The sequence below is a fragment of the Artemia sp. Qi Xiang Cuo genome, chromosome 15, assembly GCF_049724085.1.
Source record: "Artemia sp. Qi Xiang Cuo chromosome 15, ASM4972408v1, whole genome shotgun sequence".
Lineage (NCBI taxonomy): Eukaryota > Metazoa > Arthropoda > Branchiopoda > Anostraca > Artemiidae > Artemia > Artemia sp. Qi Xiang Cuo.
Window position 1 is genome coordinate 47,513,213 of NC_142808.1, and position 20,298 is coordinate 47,533,510.

Sequence of the window (20,298 nt, forward strand, 5' to 3'; positions counted from 1 at the left end):
GAAAAGATCTTTAAAGGAGCTATTTCAAGATAAGTCAAAAATGCATTTGCCGTATTTTCTGGTTAGATGGATTTTTGACTGGATGAAATTTTGTTTCATATGATGTGGATAACAATGGACTGAAAGATAACTGTCTGGTTAATGGAAATATGGTGCATAATGTAAAGTAGATGGCACCATGAAATTTTATAAACATTCCATCAAAATGAATAGAAAAAATGATCTATTCAAAATATGTGTATAAGCTTCCTAAGGTATCCTAATCCCTTCCTAATCTCTGTAACCGTTATAACACCAATTAAGACAGGGCTATAAATGTGTTTATTGCACAAGCTCTTATTTTTATGTTTCTTATAATGAAATACATAAAGAATGCACACACAGTAAGATACATATAATAAGTATAATGCATATACAATAATGTATCTTATATAATTGTTTTTATATTAATGTGTCACACGTTATTCATCAAGCACTTCTAATAATTCTTATAATTATCTACTCTGCTTACAAAACCATAACCGTGGTTTCATAATCGATTATTCGGTTAACAACTCATAACCGAGGAACTGAGGTTTAATAAAGAATCCATTTATATTCACTGAATTTTAAGAGACTATAGCTAAAGTTAGTTACATGGACTTGGTCGACTTAAATACCGAACTAGACCTTCCACTTTTTAAGAAGAACAATAGAAAATTTACCAGGTTTGTAAGACGTGAAGAAACAGTTTCTATAAGAGATGATATCCTTTCTAATTCTGATTTGATATCTTCATCGATATGTATTTGAGTTGACTGAGCCTTCGCTTGTGCAGCTGTGCTTTCTCCAATACTTTCTGTTTTTGGCTGAGATTCTAGAGTTTTGATCTTGTCGGCAATTTCCTCGTAGCTTCTTCTAAGTTCTTGGAATTCTGGTATACTATCAATCTTAACTGAAAAAAGAAAAAAAAGTATAACCATTGCCCACCAAAACAAAGAAGGTTAAAATCCGTTCTGGTCAGAAAATAGATGGATGCCGTTTTTTTAAGCTATTAAAGTTTCTTGCTAGTGCTGCCAGTAACAAGTTCCCTATTTATAGTATACCAGTAACAAGTTCCAGTAACAGATACCAGTATACCAGTAACAAAATAGTATACCAGTAGATACCAGTATACCAGTAACAAGTTCCAGTAACAGATACCAGTAACAGATACCAGTATACCAGTAACAAAATAGTATACCAGCAGATACCAGTATACCAGTAACAAGATAGTAACAAGTTCCTTTCTTTATAAATCCTTTCATACTTCTGGTATTAACATTCAAATGAATGTAATGAGAAAAAGACAAGGGTACTGCTGTAGCAATGTTCTAAGCCATATCTTGTCTATGTGCTGGAACTGTTACATATGTAAAAATAATGTTGTAATAGACAATGAAATAGCAAGGTAAAATAAAAAGAGAGCTGGCAAATAATATCTCTAACGAGCTTAAAGACGAATTAGTGAAATTAGTCAAAAGCAATCTATAATAAAATAGGCCGAGCAACAAAATTAGAAAAAAACTATAAATTAAAGAAAGAGGAACAGGACGACCAGCTCAAAATCCCCTGAAATAGAGTGAGGGGAGGGCTCCACCCTGGAGAATGTGTATCCCCAAACAGCCCCTAAACTGGAGTGCAACACCCTTGATAAGGACTGTAAAGTACAATGAACATCCTAAATATTAAAGTTAAGGGACCATGAGAACCTAAATACCTTAACTTGAAATTAGTCTAAAAAGTCTCGATGGGGGAATTAAAAAGAAATTTTTTTAAAAAGACCATATTATATAAAAATGAAGGATTGTGGGATTAAAATGAAGTATTCAGCGAAATTACACCAATAGGGCTTGACCTCCATGCGAGCTGTTAATATGGAAAATTTGAAAGCTATTCAAAGCGAATCCATATTTGAAATCACTTATTAAACCGTCAAAATTCTCACTCGGAAGGCCACATATAAATGTGAATTTCCAAGTTTTGTAAACAACAGGCTGGGAGATGTTTTTTTTTTGTAAACAAACTCTTTGTGGGAGGTTAAAAACTGCAAACAAGGGCACTGACATCGCTATGTCTACTAATCTGAATAATGTTTTAGAAAGGGTACTGAAAACAAATGTCTGCATGGATCTTTATTCCCATAACACCAAGAAAAATGGCTTACAGGGGTATAGTACCAAAAATATGCTAGCGCCTCTTAGAAATCAGGTAAAATAGACACTAGCACCATGGAAACCCCTAGCGGCAGAATTTACTACATTAAAAGAACAACGCCATCGCGATCCTCGACGCCAACAAACCGTGTCGTACAACCCTGTACAAACCTATGAAGATGCAGAAAAGGAATAAGGGAGAGTGTTAATTACGTAAGTGTTAATTAAAAGTCATTGGGACCCTTTAGGTTTGTGTGTATTCACTGTGGGGTCTTCCCTTTTCCTAAGAAAAGAGTAGCCAACAACGGTGGTTTATTTAGAGGTTGCTGCTTGCTCGGTGGAATTGCATTGCCACCTCCACAATTTCCAAATGAATTGGTTTGGCTTTTTATAGGACGTCACTTGCTCTCTAAGGATCTTCCACAAACAAATATGAAACCTGAACCCCTTATTTTGCTTTCGCGTCATTCAACGTAAGCGACGATCGAACTATCATATGTGGTAAGGTTTTAAGCTTCGAAGCAGCTGGAAAAATTGATCACAAAACCAATTGAGGGGCACATTCATCACAGCACCTGAAGGTGATTTCGAACCATCTTCATATGGCCAAATGTACTTTTTAGACCCCGATGAAGCTGTCAAAAGAACGCCTAGCACAAAATTTAATTTATGAGATTTCTCGTACCTAATGGGTCTCTTGGACGAAATATTGCTAGACACAAACAACTATGCTAAAGGTTATATGAAAATGCGTGATTTACATCAAGTGGATGATGATGTAAATCAACCTGCTGACTTACTGGGACAACAGCCTCGGATAGAAGAAAAGCAACAGTTTGGAAACTGTGGAGGGGAGAACAATTACACCAAGCAGGCAGCAGCCTTCAAATAAATCATCTTTGTTGGCTCCTTTTTCTGCGAGAAAACGGAAGACCTCATAGTGAATACATAAAACGTTGAAGGGTCCCAATGACTAGCAATTAACACTTGCCGAGTCTACGGTAAGGTATAATGTTATTTTTGGATTTGTACCATGTTATTGAATAATTTTCCCTTCTTGTGCAAATAGCTGAAACCATTAGAGTTAATCCTTCTGGTATATTTAGGTATTAGGTGACATAGGTATTGTTGATTTAGGTATGTTTTGTATACAAGATAAGCTATTCCATAATATATCTTGGGGCTGGGGCCGTCACGTATGGGGGTGACTCCCTTCAAATATTTTGTGGCTCTCGATAAAAATTAAGTCGGTAGAATCGTAGCGTGAAGCGGCGTGATTTTTTTTGACGCCGCTAAAATTTTTCGTTCGGTTAAATAAAGACCACGAAAATACTGACATGTCACTTACAGAAATCTCAAGCCTGGTCAGTAAAGACAGCAGTCTTACCAACTCCTGCCGTGATTTTAGAGATGGTGCCACAATTTTCTATTTGGTTTAATAAAGAGCATAAAATAGTGACATGATATATACCGAAATCTCAATCTCGGTCGGTAAATCCAGTAGTTTTACTGACTCGTGCAGTGATTTACATATAGTATTAAAAAAGGATGTTATGCTATTTATTGGTAAGAAACCAAATTTGATTATTAAATCAAATTTGATGCAGGAGAATCAGAAAACAGTAATGGAGAAACTTAGTGTACCAAATGATGGCGCGTCAACAATTACTCAGTCTAAGGATACTAAATATATTCAGCGTATTGTGTCAGAGATTTATGATGCAATCCCACTAGAACACAGTGGTAAATTTAAGCAATTTGAAAAATTCCTAGTAGGCCTTAAAGGGCAAATTGAGTCTCTTGATTTTCGTGTTGAAAAACTTGAAGAAAAGCTGGACGATTTCGAGCAGGAGAAGCTGCTGGATTTATTAATATTTTCTGGACTAAAGCAAACACCTGGAGTTGAGTTAAAAGTGGCTGTATTTGATCCTATTGTGAACAAGATGGGCCTGTCAACTATAACTCAGTCTCAAGTGCTAAAGGCTGCCAGATTCAGACTTATGAGCCCCACTGCCCCAAGCAATTCAATTAACACTGTGGCTCCTGTCCTTGTGAAGGTCGTGAATAAAGAAATTGCTTATGGTCTATTTAGAGCAAAGCCAAAGCTAGCTAAGTCAGGAATTTTCCTTAGTGAATATCTGACAGAAAGGAAAAAGTCAATCCTAGACGGTGCACGCGAATTTTATGGTATAAAAAATTAAAGATTTAAGATTAAAGTATAAAGATTTAAGAAAAGATATATATATATATATATATATATATATATATATATATATATATATATATATATATATATATATATATATATATATATACATATATATATATATATATATATATATATATATATATATATATATATATATATATAGTTCTTGGGTCGGTAGTGAGTAAAATGTATTGTCCTTGTGTGTGTTAATAAATTACTATTACTAATATATATATATATATATATATATATATATATATATATATATATATATATATTATATATATTATATATATATATATATATATATATATATATATATATTGACGAGAAAGATTGATTTTTGATATTTGTTTTACTTGTTATTATTATATGTGTATACATGTGTGTGTATGTATATGTAATATATTGAGTTATTTAGATGAAATTATTGATATTAGTCGTTGTAGTCGTTCGTCCTCAGAACTTTGTTTCTTCTTGAACGACTACTTGTCAATTGATTAAATTGTGTTGTTTCTTTTTGTTTAATAAAGTTTAATGCAATTCAATTCAATTTAAACCTTCGGCAAAAATGACAAGCTAGTCAGTAAAATTCCTCGATCCCCCCCCCCCCCAGCACTTTGGCTAGTAACAACTCTGCTTGGAGCTCTTTATTTTTATATAGGGCACGCCATAAACGTGAGAATTTTTATTTTTGGTTTGGTTCCATTTTTGTCCTTTGTAAAACTCCATGACATTTATTATAAGCAACCCAGAATTAGAATAAAATCTTCCAGGCATGACGCTTGGAAGGGAAATCAATTAAAGGGGGATTATTAAACCCTAGAGAAAAATACCTTATCCTTTGTAAAATAACTAAATCTTGAAATAATACAGAAAAAAAGTTTTCCTTGGGTAATTCAGGGTGGGTAGGGGGTATACATTTCCGAGAGGGAGATACGCCATACCCTGTTTTGTCAAAAAATCGCTTACCGAGAGAAGAGCAGTCCTCTCGTACTTAGTACTATTCGCGTGATTTTCAACACATAATTGCAACCCGGTGATTTTGCACACATAATTGCAACCCGGTGATTTTGCACACATAATTGCAACCCGGTGATTTTGCACACATAATTCCAACCCGGTGATTTTGCACGCACAATTGCAGCCCGGTGATTTTGCACCCATAATTACAACCAGGTGGTTTTGCACACATAATTGCAACCCGGAACATGAAATGGAAACGGCAACTCATAAACATAAAAGAAAAAACTTACGACGGCAATTTACACCATCAGATAAAAGTTCAAAACCATCATGACATGTGCAGGTGTAGGAGCCAGGAGTGTTGACACATAAATGATGACACCTATGTGTGTTTTGCGATGCGCATTCGTCGACGTCTAAAAAAGTATTTCAAAATTTGTATCCATCGGCTGAAAATATATACTTTAAATTTCAATTATGGATTTTTAATTACATAAATGTTAAGACTACAATCACATAAACCCTTTTGGTGTTTAGGTAATGATAAATTATATAATTATATTTAGCATATATTTATTTCAAAACAAATCATATACAGCTTCTTCAGCTTACTTTTAAATGTTTTAAAGTATATCATAAATTATGGTACTGATACCATCTTTAGGACGGCATGGCTATTCTTTGGGATGGGGTATTAATTGACATCCCTCGTAGCGTATAGTTCAAAAATTAGACATTTGTCGAGCAATATTACTAACTTTAAATATTATCTCCCTAACTAAAATTTGTAAGAAAATAATATGTTGCCACTCTTATTAAACCTTTAAATAGTTTTATCAACCAGAAGTTAAAAGACCTTAGCCTAAAGAGCAACTTGTTAGACTTGGTTTTAAACGTTTTTTTAAAATTAGATTTTGAAGATTACCATAAACTATAGCATGTAAATGAACAGGGGACAGGGGACCTGTATATTGGGACATAAATTGATCGAAATCTGCGAAATATTTAAAATCATTCCCTAGTCGTGTAGAAATACAACCATAGGACATTTATTTTTGATGAATCAGTCATTTAACTTCTCGAACGTATACGGGGAGATTTATTTTTCAAAAAAAGTGGTAGTGGGGCAATTTTTTTCAATGAAAATACTCAAAAGTGGTATTCTTCAATAGAAATACCCAAGAAGACATTTTTCAAAATCTGAGGGGGGAAGAGGGGGAGGGGGTAAAAATTCTGTTGGTCAATTGTCATCTGACCTCCCCTTCAATTGATGTGTTTGTACGTCAAGAGCCGATATTTATACACGAATTTATTTCCGAGAGAGGGGAACTTTCTCCATAAAAGCAAAAAATAAGGGAATTACATGAGAAGTTTGTGAAGTTATCGAGAAAAAGCCTATTTTCCTAGAGGGAGTCTGTTGAGTTCAAAATTGGTGGAAAGGCCTTCTTCACAAACTGACGTTTTTTACTTTGTCTCTTGACAAACGAGTATGAGTAACGTAAGAATGGAAACTGGTAGCCTACTAGTATCGGCATAAAAACCCTCAATGCCAACTAACGTTTGGTGACACTTGGCATTTATTAAGTGTAATAATAAGAATAATTAATTAAATTTGTATAGTTGGTAAACTTAGTGTAGTAATAAGTGTCTGTTCTCAGTTCCTGACAGAAAAATGATTGTATAGCTTGAAAAAAATACCGTGTCACAAAATACTAGATGGCACTGGAGTTTTTTTACCAACACTAGCACCAGTTTCAAATCTTATAAGAAAACTAATTGATTCAAATGCCTTCGCTCCCACCGGCCCAAGATTTCTGGCAGGATGATCATTCATGGAAGGGCCTTTTACGCTCACTTGAGCACTACACTACACTCACCGTAATTTTACGCATGGTAATAGTATTACCATTACTATCATTATTAGCACAATTAATAGTATTAATACGATTATGCTATAATAGTATTAAAGATATGCCGAGAGGCAACAATATTCATAAGATTTTGTCAGGCTCTTGTTAGACCCCATCTTGATTTTGGCAACCAGTGTTTCCACTTTTCTTTTCAAACAATTTGGAAAACCAGATTGACAGGTAGAATTCGGTAGAATTCAGGCAGGATTCCGTAGAATTTTCAGTAAGAATGTTTTTTATTTTGTATTGTATTTTTGGAGGTATTGGAGTGATTTGCGAATAAAGTACCACATTCTAAAAGTTCAGAAAGCAGATCTACTGAAGCCAGATGCGACTCCAGAAAGAAAAAAGGCATTTCGTCAATCAATTTTGTCAAACTTGACAAAGGAAAGCAGCTAGAAGTTCGAAAAAATAATGAAATATATTCGATTTTGCAATTAAGTGCAGTAGTTTATCATTCAGATTTTAAAGCTGTTTAATTAAGATTTAATTTTCCTTCATTAACACCTACTTTTTCTCACCCTTTCAGGCTCCACCCGCACACGAACCCGCTAAGTTCAGGACGGTGACTAAAAATCTGGACGAATTCTAGACACCAGGCCTCTAACCATTGTTTCTGAGCTAAATGGATAAACTTTTTTTTATCACCATTTCCAAACAATTATTCGGAAATGATAAAGGAAAACCGCAAAGTCGCAGCTCATTAATATTCATATAACTGCAAAAAAGTGTAAAAAATAACCCGACTTTCAAATTCATTATACTGCATTACATTCATTAGAACAAAGGAATATCAGCGCTCACTTCGGCTATTTATCTCCCACCGCTTTTTATCGGCTATTTATATAAACGGTTCAAGACCAATATACGAAAAGCAATAAAAACGGACTCTAAAAGACTGACGGGAAGCAAAACGGCTTTTCATCATTCGTTATTCCTTCTGCTATTATGTTTTTTGGGTTGTATTGTGAATTAATTAATTAAATTAAAGAAGTTAAAGAACCTGTGGTTTCGCAATTTTGGTAAAAATTGAGGTAGGGAAATAACGAAAACAAAGAATTTAAACGGAAAGGGAAAACGGTGTTTTGCTCTGAAATGAACAAGAAAGGCTATACACGAAGGAGACAAAACGTGAGATAAACTACGAAAACGAAAGCAGCTAATCTGTTTCTATTACATTGCTTTTTATGTGAAAATTCCACTCTGATCTCGCAGTAACTAGCTGCGTTGCCAGACGCTACTGCTCCTTTTAGCCTCTTTATGAGGGGCTGGTCAACTGTCAGTGTGTCTGTGGTAACTCCGGCTCATTTCATTCCAAGTTTCGTCTGAATTGTGGAAGCCAGAGTTACTGTTGCCAAATGATTCCCTTTATCTTTCTTTACTTCCTTGAGTAAACTGAACAGTCTTTCTGAAGCTACGTTCGAAAATGGCAAGGAATACAAACTTTGCTAAGCTCGGACACCATTTGTTTGCACGGTGGTCCATCACACTCAAAGCCAATTTCCAGTAGTCCGAAGCTGTCACAGTCACTGCTTCATCGTCGTTGACACTTTCTGAATGTTTCCACCAATCTTTGTCAATGGTACTTCTCGACCACCCTGGCAACGAGTAGCGTCTTAGATATGGGACAAGGGTTGTTGGGTTTAGTTACTTAACGTTTTCGGGTTCAATAAAACTAACCACCTCATAGATATCTTCGTCAAAATTTAATCTTTTTTGTAATTGAAAGATAGCCTCTTTATAAAACACGCGAGCTGACAAATAAATTTTATCAGTCTCGGCTTTTAACTTCTGTTTTTCGTCTTTTGGCTGATCACTAGTTTCTGCGTCACTGGTCAACTGGGAATTTCTTCCATCGCATCTAAACCTAGGTAAATATTTTCAAAGGGAGGTGCTGGGAACAATTTTTCGGGATCAACGGTCATTCCCTTTTCTTGAACATACTTGGCGGTCATGAAATTTCACGACAAAGTCTTTACAGCCCAACTGTCCTTTAATTTTTTCCTGGACAAAGATGTGCCTACAAATCAGTGTCAACAGCACAAAAAAAAAAAAAAAAAAAAAAAAAAAAAAAAAAAAAACGTGACCGGGAGCCTGTTTTTGATATGTTTGGTTAATTCTGAACATTTTTAATCATATATCTTGGAGACTAAGGTCCACTTCCAGTTACTTGGCACTCACGGTAATAGTTCCCTTTCTGTAGAATTCTAGAGCAGGTACAGGTTAAAGGACACTCACTTATTCCATTAGCAACCCGTTTACCCTAACCTAAGGTAGGTGGGTTGATAAACTAGGTGAGGTATTTAAAGTTTTTCGGCTGAGATTGCCATCTGTTCAATTGAGTTAAAGTGTTGGTATAAATTGGGACCTGGAACCAACTGTAAAAGCCAAAGGAGAAGAAAACAACTAACAATTACAAGAGTACTATGTGGGTTAATGCAGTTCTTGAGTTTACGACTGAAAAACTAAGACTGAAAAAAGACCAAACACATAAGACTGGGGCAAGAGATTTCCTTCAAGTCAACCATTACCTTTAGTTCTACAGAACAACTGCACACAAAGTTTAATTTTTGTCATATTTTTTTAACTTGTAGTAACTTGGGACCACTTTGAGTCAGCTGGACCAATAGAGTATTATTCCCATCCTGTTCCCACCTTCTTGGTGCAAGCCAACACCTGTGGTCAGTTTATGAATTTAAATGATTAGTTAATTACAAACCTTGAAGGTGTTTAAACGATCAAAAACAGAAAATCAGTGCAACCACTTTAGAATGGATAGTGGTCAATGTTCACATATCTGCCAACAAATTCAAATTATGCAACCTTAACTGCTTGTGACGTGGCTGCGTTCTTTTACCCCAGCAAAAAATCCCTAAAAGACCACAGACAACAGCCATGTAAAAAAACAAAGAATGAACACAGAGTAACAATTTCCGGGATTAAGTTTTCTAGAAATTTTCGGTAGTTTCAGCATCTCCTTTTTTGTCGGGAGATAGATTAAAAATTCGGTAGATCTCCCGAAAAATCGGTAAAAGCGGAAACTGGGTTGGCAAGTGCCTGGCTGGTTCCTCTTACCGGCAAGATGGTAGGCTGATCAAAATGTTCAGAGACAAGCAACAAAGTGCGTGAAAAGCCTGAATCAGCTTCGTATGAGGACCATCTCAAGCAGCTCAAGCTACCTACCCTTATCTACAGACCCATGCGTAGTGATATGAGCCTGACATATAAACTCGAAAAGGAAAATTCCACCATCTTCATGGGGAGCCACAGTACCAGCCATCATTTCACTAGAAGACACTCAAAGAAGCTACCAAAATTAAGCTCCAGATCAAGAATCCGTCAAATGAACTTTTCAAGAAGAGTTGTAAACATCTGGAATGAATTGAAGGACTCTACTGTCAGCGCTCCTTCCACCCAGGCTTTCAAACACCAACTTGATAAGGAATGGGTGAAGAAGCAGTGGAGGTTCGACTGGGAGCTATCGACTCAAGAGCACTACAGGTCCGGAGGACCTTAAAGCTCTCAAATGGATTAAGGTGATATTCTTCTAGATATTTTAAAAGTCCATCTCCACAACTAATATATATATTAGCGAGGTATGTAAAAAATGTGCTTATTAGAAGGAAATATTAATTTATTAATTAATTGTTTTTATGCTAGAGTGGAGATCGCTGAACAAGATGTATATAATTTTTTGCTTTTTTGTGTATATGAGCTTTTTCGGATTTAAATACAACTTTTCTCTGTCTACTAGTTTTTACACATTAAGTGAGTCTAAAAATAATAACAAGAAAATCTTAACCGACAAGAAAAGATGATATAGGAGCAGTTTTTTTCATTTGAAAAAGAATTTCTTAAAATTTTTAACTTTCCATGAATATTTAGAACTCTAGCTTATAGAAAAAACAGCTCCTTTCGTTTTTTGAATGGTAAATCTTGCCACCATCCTCTTTTCCTTTAAGGATAGTGGTAACATTCACTGCAAATGAAATAATGTAGAAACTTAAAACAGATGTGTTTGAAAACTTAATTATAATAATCATTAATTGTCTGTTATTATTTTCAGGCTTAAATGGGACAAAAAATCTAATCATCAAAATGTTTATAATACAAAAAGGGGTTAATATTGAAGGCCGTTCTGCACTTGTAGAAAACGGATTGCCTATTTACTTTGACTGAAAATAAGACCAAATAATTAATTATCGTTAGTGATAATTAGGTCCTGGAACAGACTCTTATCTACTTGCTGCCTCGAAGGATGTATATGTCTCCACATAGATGATGTCCCTGTTACACTCGCTTAGAAAATTTATTGAAAATATTTATGAAGATAATAATTTGTATTCAGGCTGGTGATTAGAAAACAATTATAAAATACCACGCTATGACGTATGTATCAAAACATTATTAAATGTTTATGTAGCAATCATCAGATAAACAGTCAGGATCTTAAACACATTCTTCCAAGCTCTAAGTAAAAAAATTAATTATAAAAGGGGTGGGGTAACGTATTTTCCCAAAGTCGTGACCTGCTTAGATCGTTTCTTTTCAGACCAGGGTCTAAAATAAAAAAAGGATCTAAAACAAAGGCTTAGAAGATTTACATGGAATGAAGAATTTTTTTCACAATAGCTCATGTAACGTTCTCACATGAACATGTTTCACACGCTTACATGAATGATCCAAAAATTATTGAGTTTCCAACGGTGGAGGAAACGGATATACAGGCCACCCCTAAGTGCTGTTGGCTGGTTTAAACGTACAGTTGTTATAGGTACACCTAACCCAACTGCAGGGAGTTTAAAGATTTTTCAGAATGCCTGAAGAAAGAAGAGGTGGGTTTTTAGTTATTGGGAGAAGGCATGAAACCCCAAAGCGCACTTTTAGCTTGAAGAATCACGAGGGTGTTTCAGAATCATTTTTGGGATAGTTTTTCATGGTTCATTCAGATGAGAAAATGTGGCACAAATAAGTCTTGTTGAGCCATTAAATTTAATCAGATTTTTAAACAAGTTTGTTTGAGATGGATTATTTTTGCTTGCAAGACTCCTTTATTATTTTGTTTTGTATCAAGTTTTTTCTACTTAGGGTTTTAATTTAAATGTGTATGGGATACTATGGAAAACACCAATGTTTATGGACATTTAATAAACTTACCCTTTTCACACCTCCTCCCTGTAAAACCAGGAGAACAAAGACAAATTTCTGGCTTTACGCATGTGGCTCCGTTTTGACAGGGTTCTTGACATATTGCTGTAATTAAAATTAAGAGTGAATTACCAAATACAGAATTGCAACTTTGGAGTTTTTCTCCCTCTCTTTTCCTCCTTATATATTTAATACTGTGTTTCGTTACTAACAAAAAGTACCTATATACAGCTATTTCCTTCCAAATGATTTTCCAAATGATTATATACAGCAATTTCCTTCCAAATGAGCCCTTAAACAGCTCTCTCTGATGTTCCAGTGCCCAACTAGCGATCAAGAAAAAAAACAAGAAAAAAGAGAACAAATCAGTACTACTAACTCATAATATATAGCACGCAACTCTTATAAACATGTAAATCCCTTACTTTGGAGAAAATTCATTGCTTACGAGATCTCTGGCAAAACCTGGATTACTCCCGAAAACATAAATACCGAGAAATTTCACTACTTTGGTGCAAAATAAAGAATTTTCTTACCAAAATAAAGAATATATATCCAGTAAAGAAATGTTTCGTTTTATGCCATAGATTTAAAAATGCATCCCTTTATTTGTCCTGAATTTCTAAAATGTGTCACTTTTTTGCCCTTTTATCTCCTTGCGTCCCACATGGGATTAAGTGTTAGACAATAGTGGATATCGATATATCGCACTAAACATCGATATTGAACATAAAAGAATTATTTCGCAAATGGCCGAGAAGAAGAATAATCTATTCAATATACTGACTCGAATATGCTGATACACAGCATGCAAAGATGTATCCATAAGTTGGCATAGCCCGTTCTTAAACTACGGTTAATGAGGATGGGCTCTCAATTGTTGCTGAGAACCTCCAAAAGTCTTGTCTAGATATAATTCCTTCTAGGCTTATAGGCCTTATTCAGATCACACTCGTCACGATTGCCACATACCTCAATCCGCGTTTCTAGAAATTGCATATTGTCCCTGGCGATCTTCTCCAAGTTGAGAGTAAAATAGCAAGAGACGTGGATTGGGCCTTACTGGAATCTGTGTCAGTAGATGCAAGTGTCGTGACATTCCCTTTGATTCTGTCACTACAGAATTAAGCCAATTTGTGGGGATCACATGACGAAGCTTCTGTGGTCAATACAAGGCAAACTTCGTGTGCAGCTGCATCTGTCACGACTCTCTAGATTTTAAATAGGAAGTCTTTAGTTCCAAGATAAACTTATCCACTCAAGTCGTGGAAGTCTTGTAATATGGGTCTCAGAATACTATACGAAGTTGTCATAAAAATTAATGTGAGCGCCACCAATGTCTTTTCTGAGAGTGGATTCCAAACCTGTTTAGTTAATCAAATAGTTCGCAGTAACAAACTGTAAGTAAGCAACAACTCGGTCAAATAGTAACCGAAACTATAAAACACGGAATTTTTATAACAATAGATACATCAAATGAATTGGTTTTTTATGCCGACTCCACACATATAAAATTCATCTAGTTTCATCTGCCCATCAAAAGCTAGGAGCCTGAGAAAATTTGCATGTTTTTGAGAAAGGGCTGGAACGCCCCTAAAAAGTCAATGCATATTAATAAAAATCAAACCACCAGATTCGGCATGTCAGAGAACCACACTGTCAGGGTTTCTAGCTTCCATCTGCAAAAATGCGAAATTTTATAATTTTTATCAGTAGAAAGATCAGGGATACGTGTTTATTTGTTCTTTTTTTTGCCAGGGTGATTGTATCAAACAAATGGTCATAAAAGATCGGGAGAGGACTCACTCGAACGGAAATTACAGTTATAGCTCCCCATTCCGTGACTAAAACGATTGGAGGGCAACTAGATTCCTCCCTCCCTAACATGCTCCTTTTTTATCATAGTCATCCGATCAAAATTTTAGGATAGCCATTTTGATCAGCATAGTTGAAAGGTCAAGTATTCTGCCTCTGGGGATGACATGACCCTGTAAGTCCCTGGAAAAAAGGGTTGTAAGTTATGAAATTTTGTCGAACGTTTACATATAATGTTTGTTATTGAAAAGTAAATAGGTTTTTTTGGGGAGAGTGAATTTTATGTGGGGAGAGTTTTCTGCAGGGGAGATTTTCGAAGGGGAGAATTTTACATGGGAAGGGAAGTTTTCAGGGAAGAACTTTCAAAGGAAAACTATACACGAGGGAATTTACCCGAATTCTTATACACAATTCTTTTTATTGTTTTTACTTTCTCTTTGCCATTTGAGATTTCCCCGGGAGACATGGGGGAATTTCAAGCGGGAGAAACTTTCCTTTGAAACGTTGGAAGAGGAAAATTTTCAAGAAAAATTTTCTACGAAAGGAGGCTTTCCGACATGACTTGAAAAACGATTAGAAATTAATGGAAAAACAAGTGTTTTTTTTTCAAACGAAAGTCGGCTAAAAAAAAATTTCCTGGTGGAATTGTCCGCAAGAAGTTTTTTTGGGGGGAATTTCCAAGAGGGACGGAATTGTTTGGGGAAGGGGAAATCTTACGCGGGAGGAACTTCCAAGAAGAAATTTTTTTTAGGGGGGGGGGGGTGATTTCCATGGAGAAAAAGGTAGGCTTTCTGGCATTATTTTAAAAACGATCAGAAATTAAATAAAAAACTAGTTTTTCAACTAAAAACGAAGACCAATATTAAGACTTAAAACAAACAGAAATTATCCTGTATATGAGGGCAAATCCCCATCCTCAATACCTGGCTCTTTATGCTAATTTTAACTTTTTGTCCCAATTATTTAAGAACAACTCCTGAAACGCAAGAGCCGTCTAATTCTAGTAATGAAATAATTAAAGTGCAAAAAAAACTTTGGCGTGAAGAGCGAGGTATTAAGGAGGGGTTATCTCCCTAATATACGGAACAATTTCTGTTCTTTTAAATTTTAATGTCGCTCCTTACTTTCAGTTGAAAAAGAAAAATATTTAACCACTGAAAGGCTGAACCGATTCTCAGGGGAAAATATTGACATGTTGCTAATTTGAATAGCCAGTAGCTTATTTTTCTTTATCCTGAGTCCGACAAATTCCAAATGAGGATTTTTGTAATATTCGTCCATGTAATAGAAGTTTTTTGTATTTGAATTAAGATTAAAAATAATTTGTTCTAAATACTCTTTAATGTCATTTTATGACATTATTAAACAATCAAATAGTGACACTTTTTCAAGCAATATAGATGAAAGTACATACTGCTTTACTTAATGATACATAAAAATGTTGCATTTTTGGTTTTTAAGAAGGTTTTCAAGTCTTTTAATCATCAAATTCGCAGTCACAAGTCGCATATAGTAACAATAATGGTGGTCAGGAAAAATTCAAGTTAATTCCCTTAGCCATACCTAAAATATTGCAGATACATTATTTTTAATATATTTGATGCACATAGTATCTTATGGTTTAAGGCAACATCTCCCTTAAAATTCCCTGAAGTTTCACCTTAATACCCTTTGCCTTTTCGGAAACACCCAGGTCCAAACATTTCTCTTTTCCCCAGTGATTATGCCTGAACTTTAACAATGGGTAGACTGCAAAATTTACAATCCTTGGCCCGGAGGATGTGGGCGGGGGGCATTGTATCCCTGGAGGTAAGGTTATTATACATTTTGGCTATTTTGAACAAATTGAATTTTTTCAAAATTCAATCAGTGTTGCGGGAGAGGGGGGCATCTAAAAAAGGAAAGAGAGGACTGATTGTCCTTTGATTACTTCAACAGCTGGCCATTCCTTAGACTTATTACTAATACGTTCTTTTGACAATCAGCTTGCGCGTAGTATGCTTTGATTTGGCTCGACATCTCCCTCAACATTTTCATGTTTCCTGAAGCTTTCACGTTAATAGAATGTCACCCATGTGGAGACCTAGGATTGACCATGCCCTCTTTTCCCAGTAAAACTTTGTATGTAAATAATAGGCAACTTCCATAACTGGCAACCCTTGCCCCAGGGGATGTGGAGGGCTTTGTCATCCCCAGAGTCATACTTATTCGATCTTAAGATTATTTCAAGCAAAATGGTTCAAACAAAATCTCAAAATCTTGATGAGATGCCTTTGGATGGGGGGGCGGGGGGGGGACTAAATCGGACGTGAGAGGGGGCTGATGGCCCTCCCGTAACTCTTGGCTCTTAAAAAGGACACTAGAGCTTTCGATTTCCAATCAATTGAGCTCCCTTTGAAATTTCTATTACGATTCTTTCCACATGAAGGGGCTCCTGGAAAAAAGTAATAAATAAACAGAACATTGAAACCTTATGGCTCTTTACTATAGGCAGGACTAGATCATTCTTTCTAAACGACGGCCATGGACTATGGATGGTCATTTAAGTAATCATACTTCGCCGGACAGACAACTAAAATTTCCTCTTTTGTACATAGTGGCCTTAGGTGTCTCGCACAAGTTGAATTTCGTAACATAATTACCCTCAACGTCATATCCCTTGTTCAGTGTCATATAATTACTCTCAACGTCATATCCCTTGTTCAACGTCATATAATTACTCTCAACGTCATATCCCTTGTTCAACGTCATATAATTACTCTCAACGTCATATCCCTTGTTCAACGTCATAATTACTCTCAACGTATAATTACTCTCAACGTATAGTTACTCTCAACGTCATATCCCTTGTTCAACGTCATATAATTACTCTCAACGTCATATCCCTTGTTCAACGTCATATAATTACTCTCAACGTCATATCCCTTGTTCAACGTCATAATTACTCTCAACGTATAATTACTCTCAACGTATAGTTACTCTCAACGTATAATTACTCTCAACATCATATCCCTTGTTCAACGTCATATAATTACTCTCAACGTCATATCCCTTTATTGGGGCCTATAGTTTCTGTTTCTAAAATTACGCGAATTTCAGTTTGCTGATAGTAATGATCATCAACTTTAAAATTAGCAAGTTTTGGATCTTTTGAATATGTATAAAACTTTATTTTATGTTTATACAGTAGCCTACATATATTTTGATTTATGTTCCTTCTTTAGAGTTTTGGTTTCTATCAACTATCGTTCTTTACTTGCAGTTTTATTACTAGTTTTAATCCAAGGCTTCTTAGAATGTGACTGAGGCTAGTGTTTCAATCCCCCTATTTAGGTTTAATACTCGTATGCAAAACTTCAATAATGAAATCATCCCTGAAAAAGTACACCGGTCAAAAAAAATTATTAGAAGAGAGGTAGACCTGAAACATCAAAATTAGTTATAGGATTATCATTTCCCCGGTTTTCAAGGTGAGCTCTTCGAGCAAATCCTTTTTTATGCCGTTTTCTTCAAAAGTGTACTCTAATCCGGTAGGTTTTGAATCACAACATTTTCACAAGCAAAATCTCTGTTTCTCTGATAGAGTTTTGCTGATAGAATTTATGCCTTTATAGGTAGTTCAGAAGGGGAATACTCCACCAAGATTACCATGATCAATAAACTCCTTATTACCCCCCACTTTATAAAATGGCTCTTAAATAACAGAACCCTCATAAATAACTAAAACAATGCCAAATAAAATACAGTCCTAAAAGCTTATATTGCCTGAAATACAATAACTGATTTTCAAACAGGTACCTAAATTAAGAATGCGAATCCCAATAAATGAAAAATCGTGTTTTTTGGTATTTTCTTAGTAGACACTTGGTCGTCAGAGAGCAATCAATCAAATTTGAATGGCAACAAGAGAATTAATATACTTTTAATTTGCAAAACCACGGATAGAATGTCAGCACACATTTAATAAATTATCAGAGTCAATGTGATAAGCGTGTATATGAATATAAGGACTTGCATAGAAATAGAGTTAAAAGCTTTATTAAATCGTATCCGTTGGAACTGGGTTTTACGTTGCAACTATTAGGGTATGTTCCTAGGGATGTTGAACAACATCAAAATAGACTATATGTATAGGCTACAGGTTGATTTTTCAAATATAAGAAATCGAGGTTTATAAATCTAAAAAAAATTGTAAATCCTACAGTTGCTGAATTAATTAGCTTTTTTTAGTTAAAATGAACCATCAAATAATTTATTATTCTGTAAATTAGGAAAGCTTCGTGCAAAATTTCTATATTTTTCTCCTCCCCCTTCTATCTTTTATTTATATTTATAATTTTTTTTTAAGCAAAGGGTATGTTAGGTACACATATTAGCTGTACCAAGCATTTAAATTTTTTTGGAGACTTATTGTTGCTGTGGCGCCTAAAAATCGCATCCGACTTATTCATACTTCTGAGAGATTTTACAAAAATTGTTAACTATGCATTTGATAAAACAAGAAATCACCAGGGTAATGTAGGTTCAATTAAACTCCTTATGTGAAGAGCCCTACTGATCCTACCTTTGAGCAGAGGCTAGCAAAAAGTTTTTCATAATTATTTCAGAACTAGTAACTAATATATATATATATATATATATATATATATATATATATATATATATATATATATATATATATATATATATATATATATATATATATATATATATATATATATATATATATATATTATATATATATATATATATATATATATATATATATATATACATATACATATATGTATATATATATATATATATATATATATATATATATATATATATATATATATATATATATATATATATATATGTTTGTAAATTAATTTTCTTTTGAAAAAAAGACCTGCTAAGTTCTGCTTCGCTAATTCGACCATACGGCGGATGATCAAAAATGTTCCATTGAAGCTGTTCGAGAGACCGTTGAGTTGCATAAACCACGTATAAACGAGCGTCCGAACAACTGTCATGGGTCAGAACAACCCTTCTCGAGCGGTTTCTCGAACCATTTGAATGGGATATTTTTGATCATTCGCTGTAAAGTCCTGACTTAGCACCCGGCAACTTCTGGCTTTTTCCTGAGCTGAAGACGTGGCTTGGAGGGAAAAGCTTTCAAACTAGTGAGGACCTTCAAACCAAAGAAAAGGATCATTTTAATTCATTGGCAATAGTGATGGTTCTGGCCTCTCTTGCACCCGAGGCAAAATATTAGTTAGCGCCCCCTCCCTGTTTCCGATAAAATGTTCAGGCCGAATTTTAACAAAGTTTTCATTTATTAACCAAATTATTTTAATTTATTATTTTAATTATTTAACTATTAATAATTATTTTGATTTCATCATTTACCAATACTTCAATTATTTTTGTCTTATTTTTTTATTTAATTAATTAATACTTTATTATTTTTTTATTTATTAACTGCGCCATTTACTATATTTTAAAAATACAAATAAAATTTCGAAATTACGAAACGACTATAACCGTTAGATTATTCACTGCAAATTTTGCAACCCTAATAATCCTTTGCCCAGGCCAAGTGCCACCTCTGTCCCTCCCCTAAAACCGCCATTGATTAGCGGCAACATTCTTTTGAAGAGGCTACTGAAAACTTGTCCACAGATTTGACAAATGGCTCAACCTTTTCAGTGGTTATGTCGAAAAGTAACCGCAAGTCTACCATCTTTTGGTAATAAAATAATTGTTTCATAGGAACTTTTCTTTTATTTTTAGCCTATTGGGGATTGATAAAAACAACCCTCGTATGTATCAGCGCTCCGAAAAACAGAGGAAGCTTTGCTAGATATTTTCCAGAGAAATTACCGCCGGATTGTTTTGGATACTAGACTGACTGGCTGTATTTCAAATAGTCGGCTAAGTTGTACAAAAAGTATGGTTCAATCTCTTTTCCTAATGCTATAATGGGAGAAAGGACGAAATGGCTAGGGCATGTTCTACGGATGGAGGATGACAGTTTTCCAAAGATTTTCCTTTTCGACCAACCGTCAAGGGCTAAACAGAAAGCAGGTTGTCC

At 34.9% G+C, this 20,298-nt stretch overlaps 1 protein-coding gene across 1 annotated transcript in view; it reads right to left on the reverse strand.

Moving 5' to 3' along the window:
* Window positions 1–20,298, reverse strand: part of LOC148943752 (epidermal growth factor-like protein 8) — a 128,937-nt gene that overhangs the window by 69,880 nt on the left and 38,759 nt on the right. The window contains exons 5-7 of the mRNA XM_089101478.1: window positions 12,417–12,512; window positions 5,640–5,765; window positions 705–934 (exon numbers count right to left, since the gene is read on the reverse strand). Of these exons, the coding sequence (XP_088957604.1) occupies window positions 705–934; window positions 5,640–5,765; window positions 12,417–12,512 (452 nt within the window). The remainder of the gene's footprint in view (window positions 1–704; window positions 935–5,639; window positions 5,766–12,416; window positions 12,513–20,298) is intronic.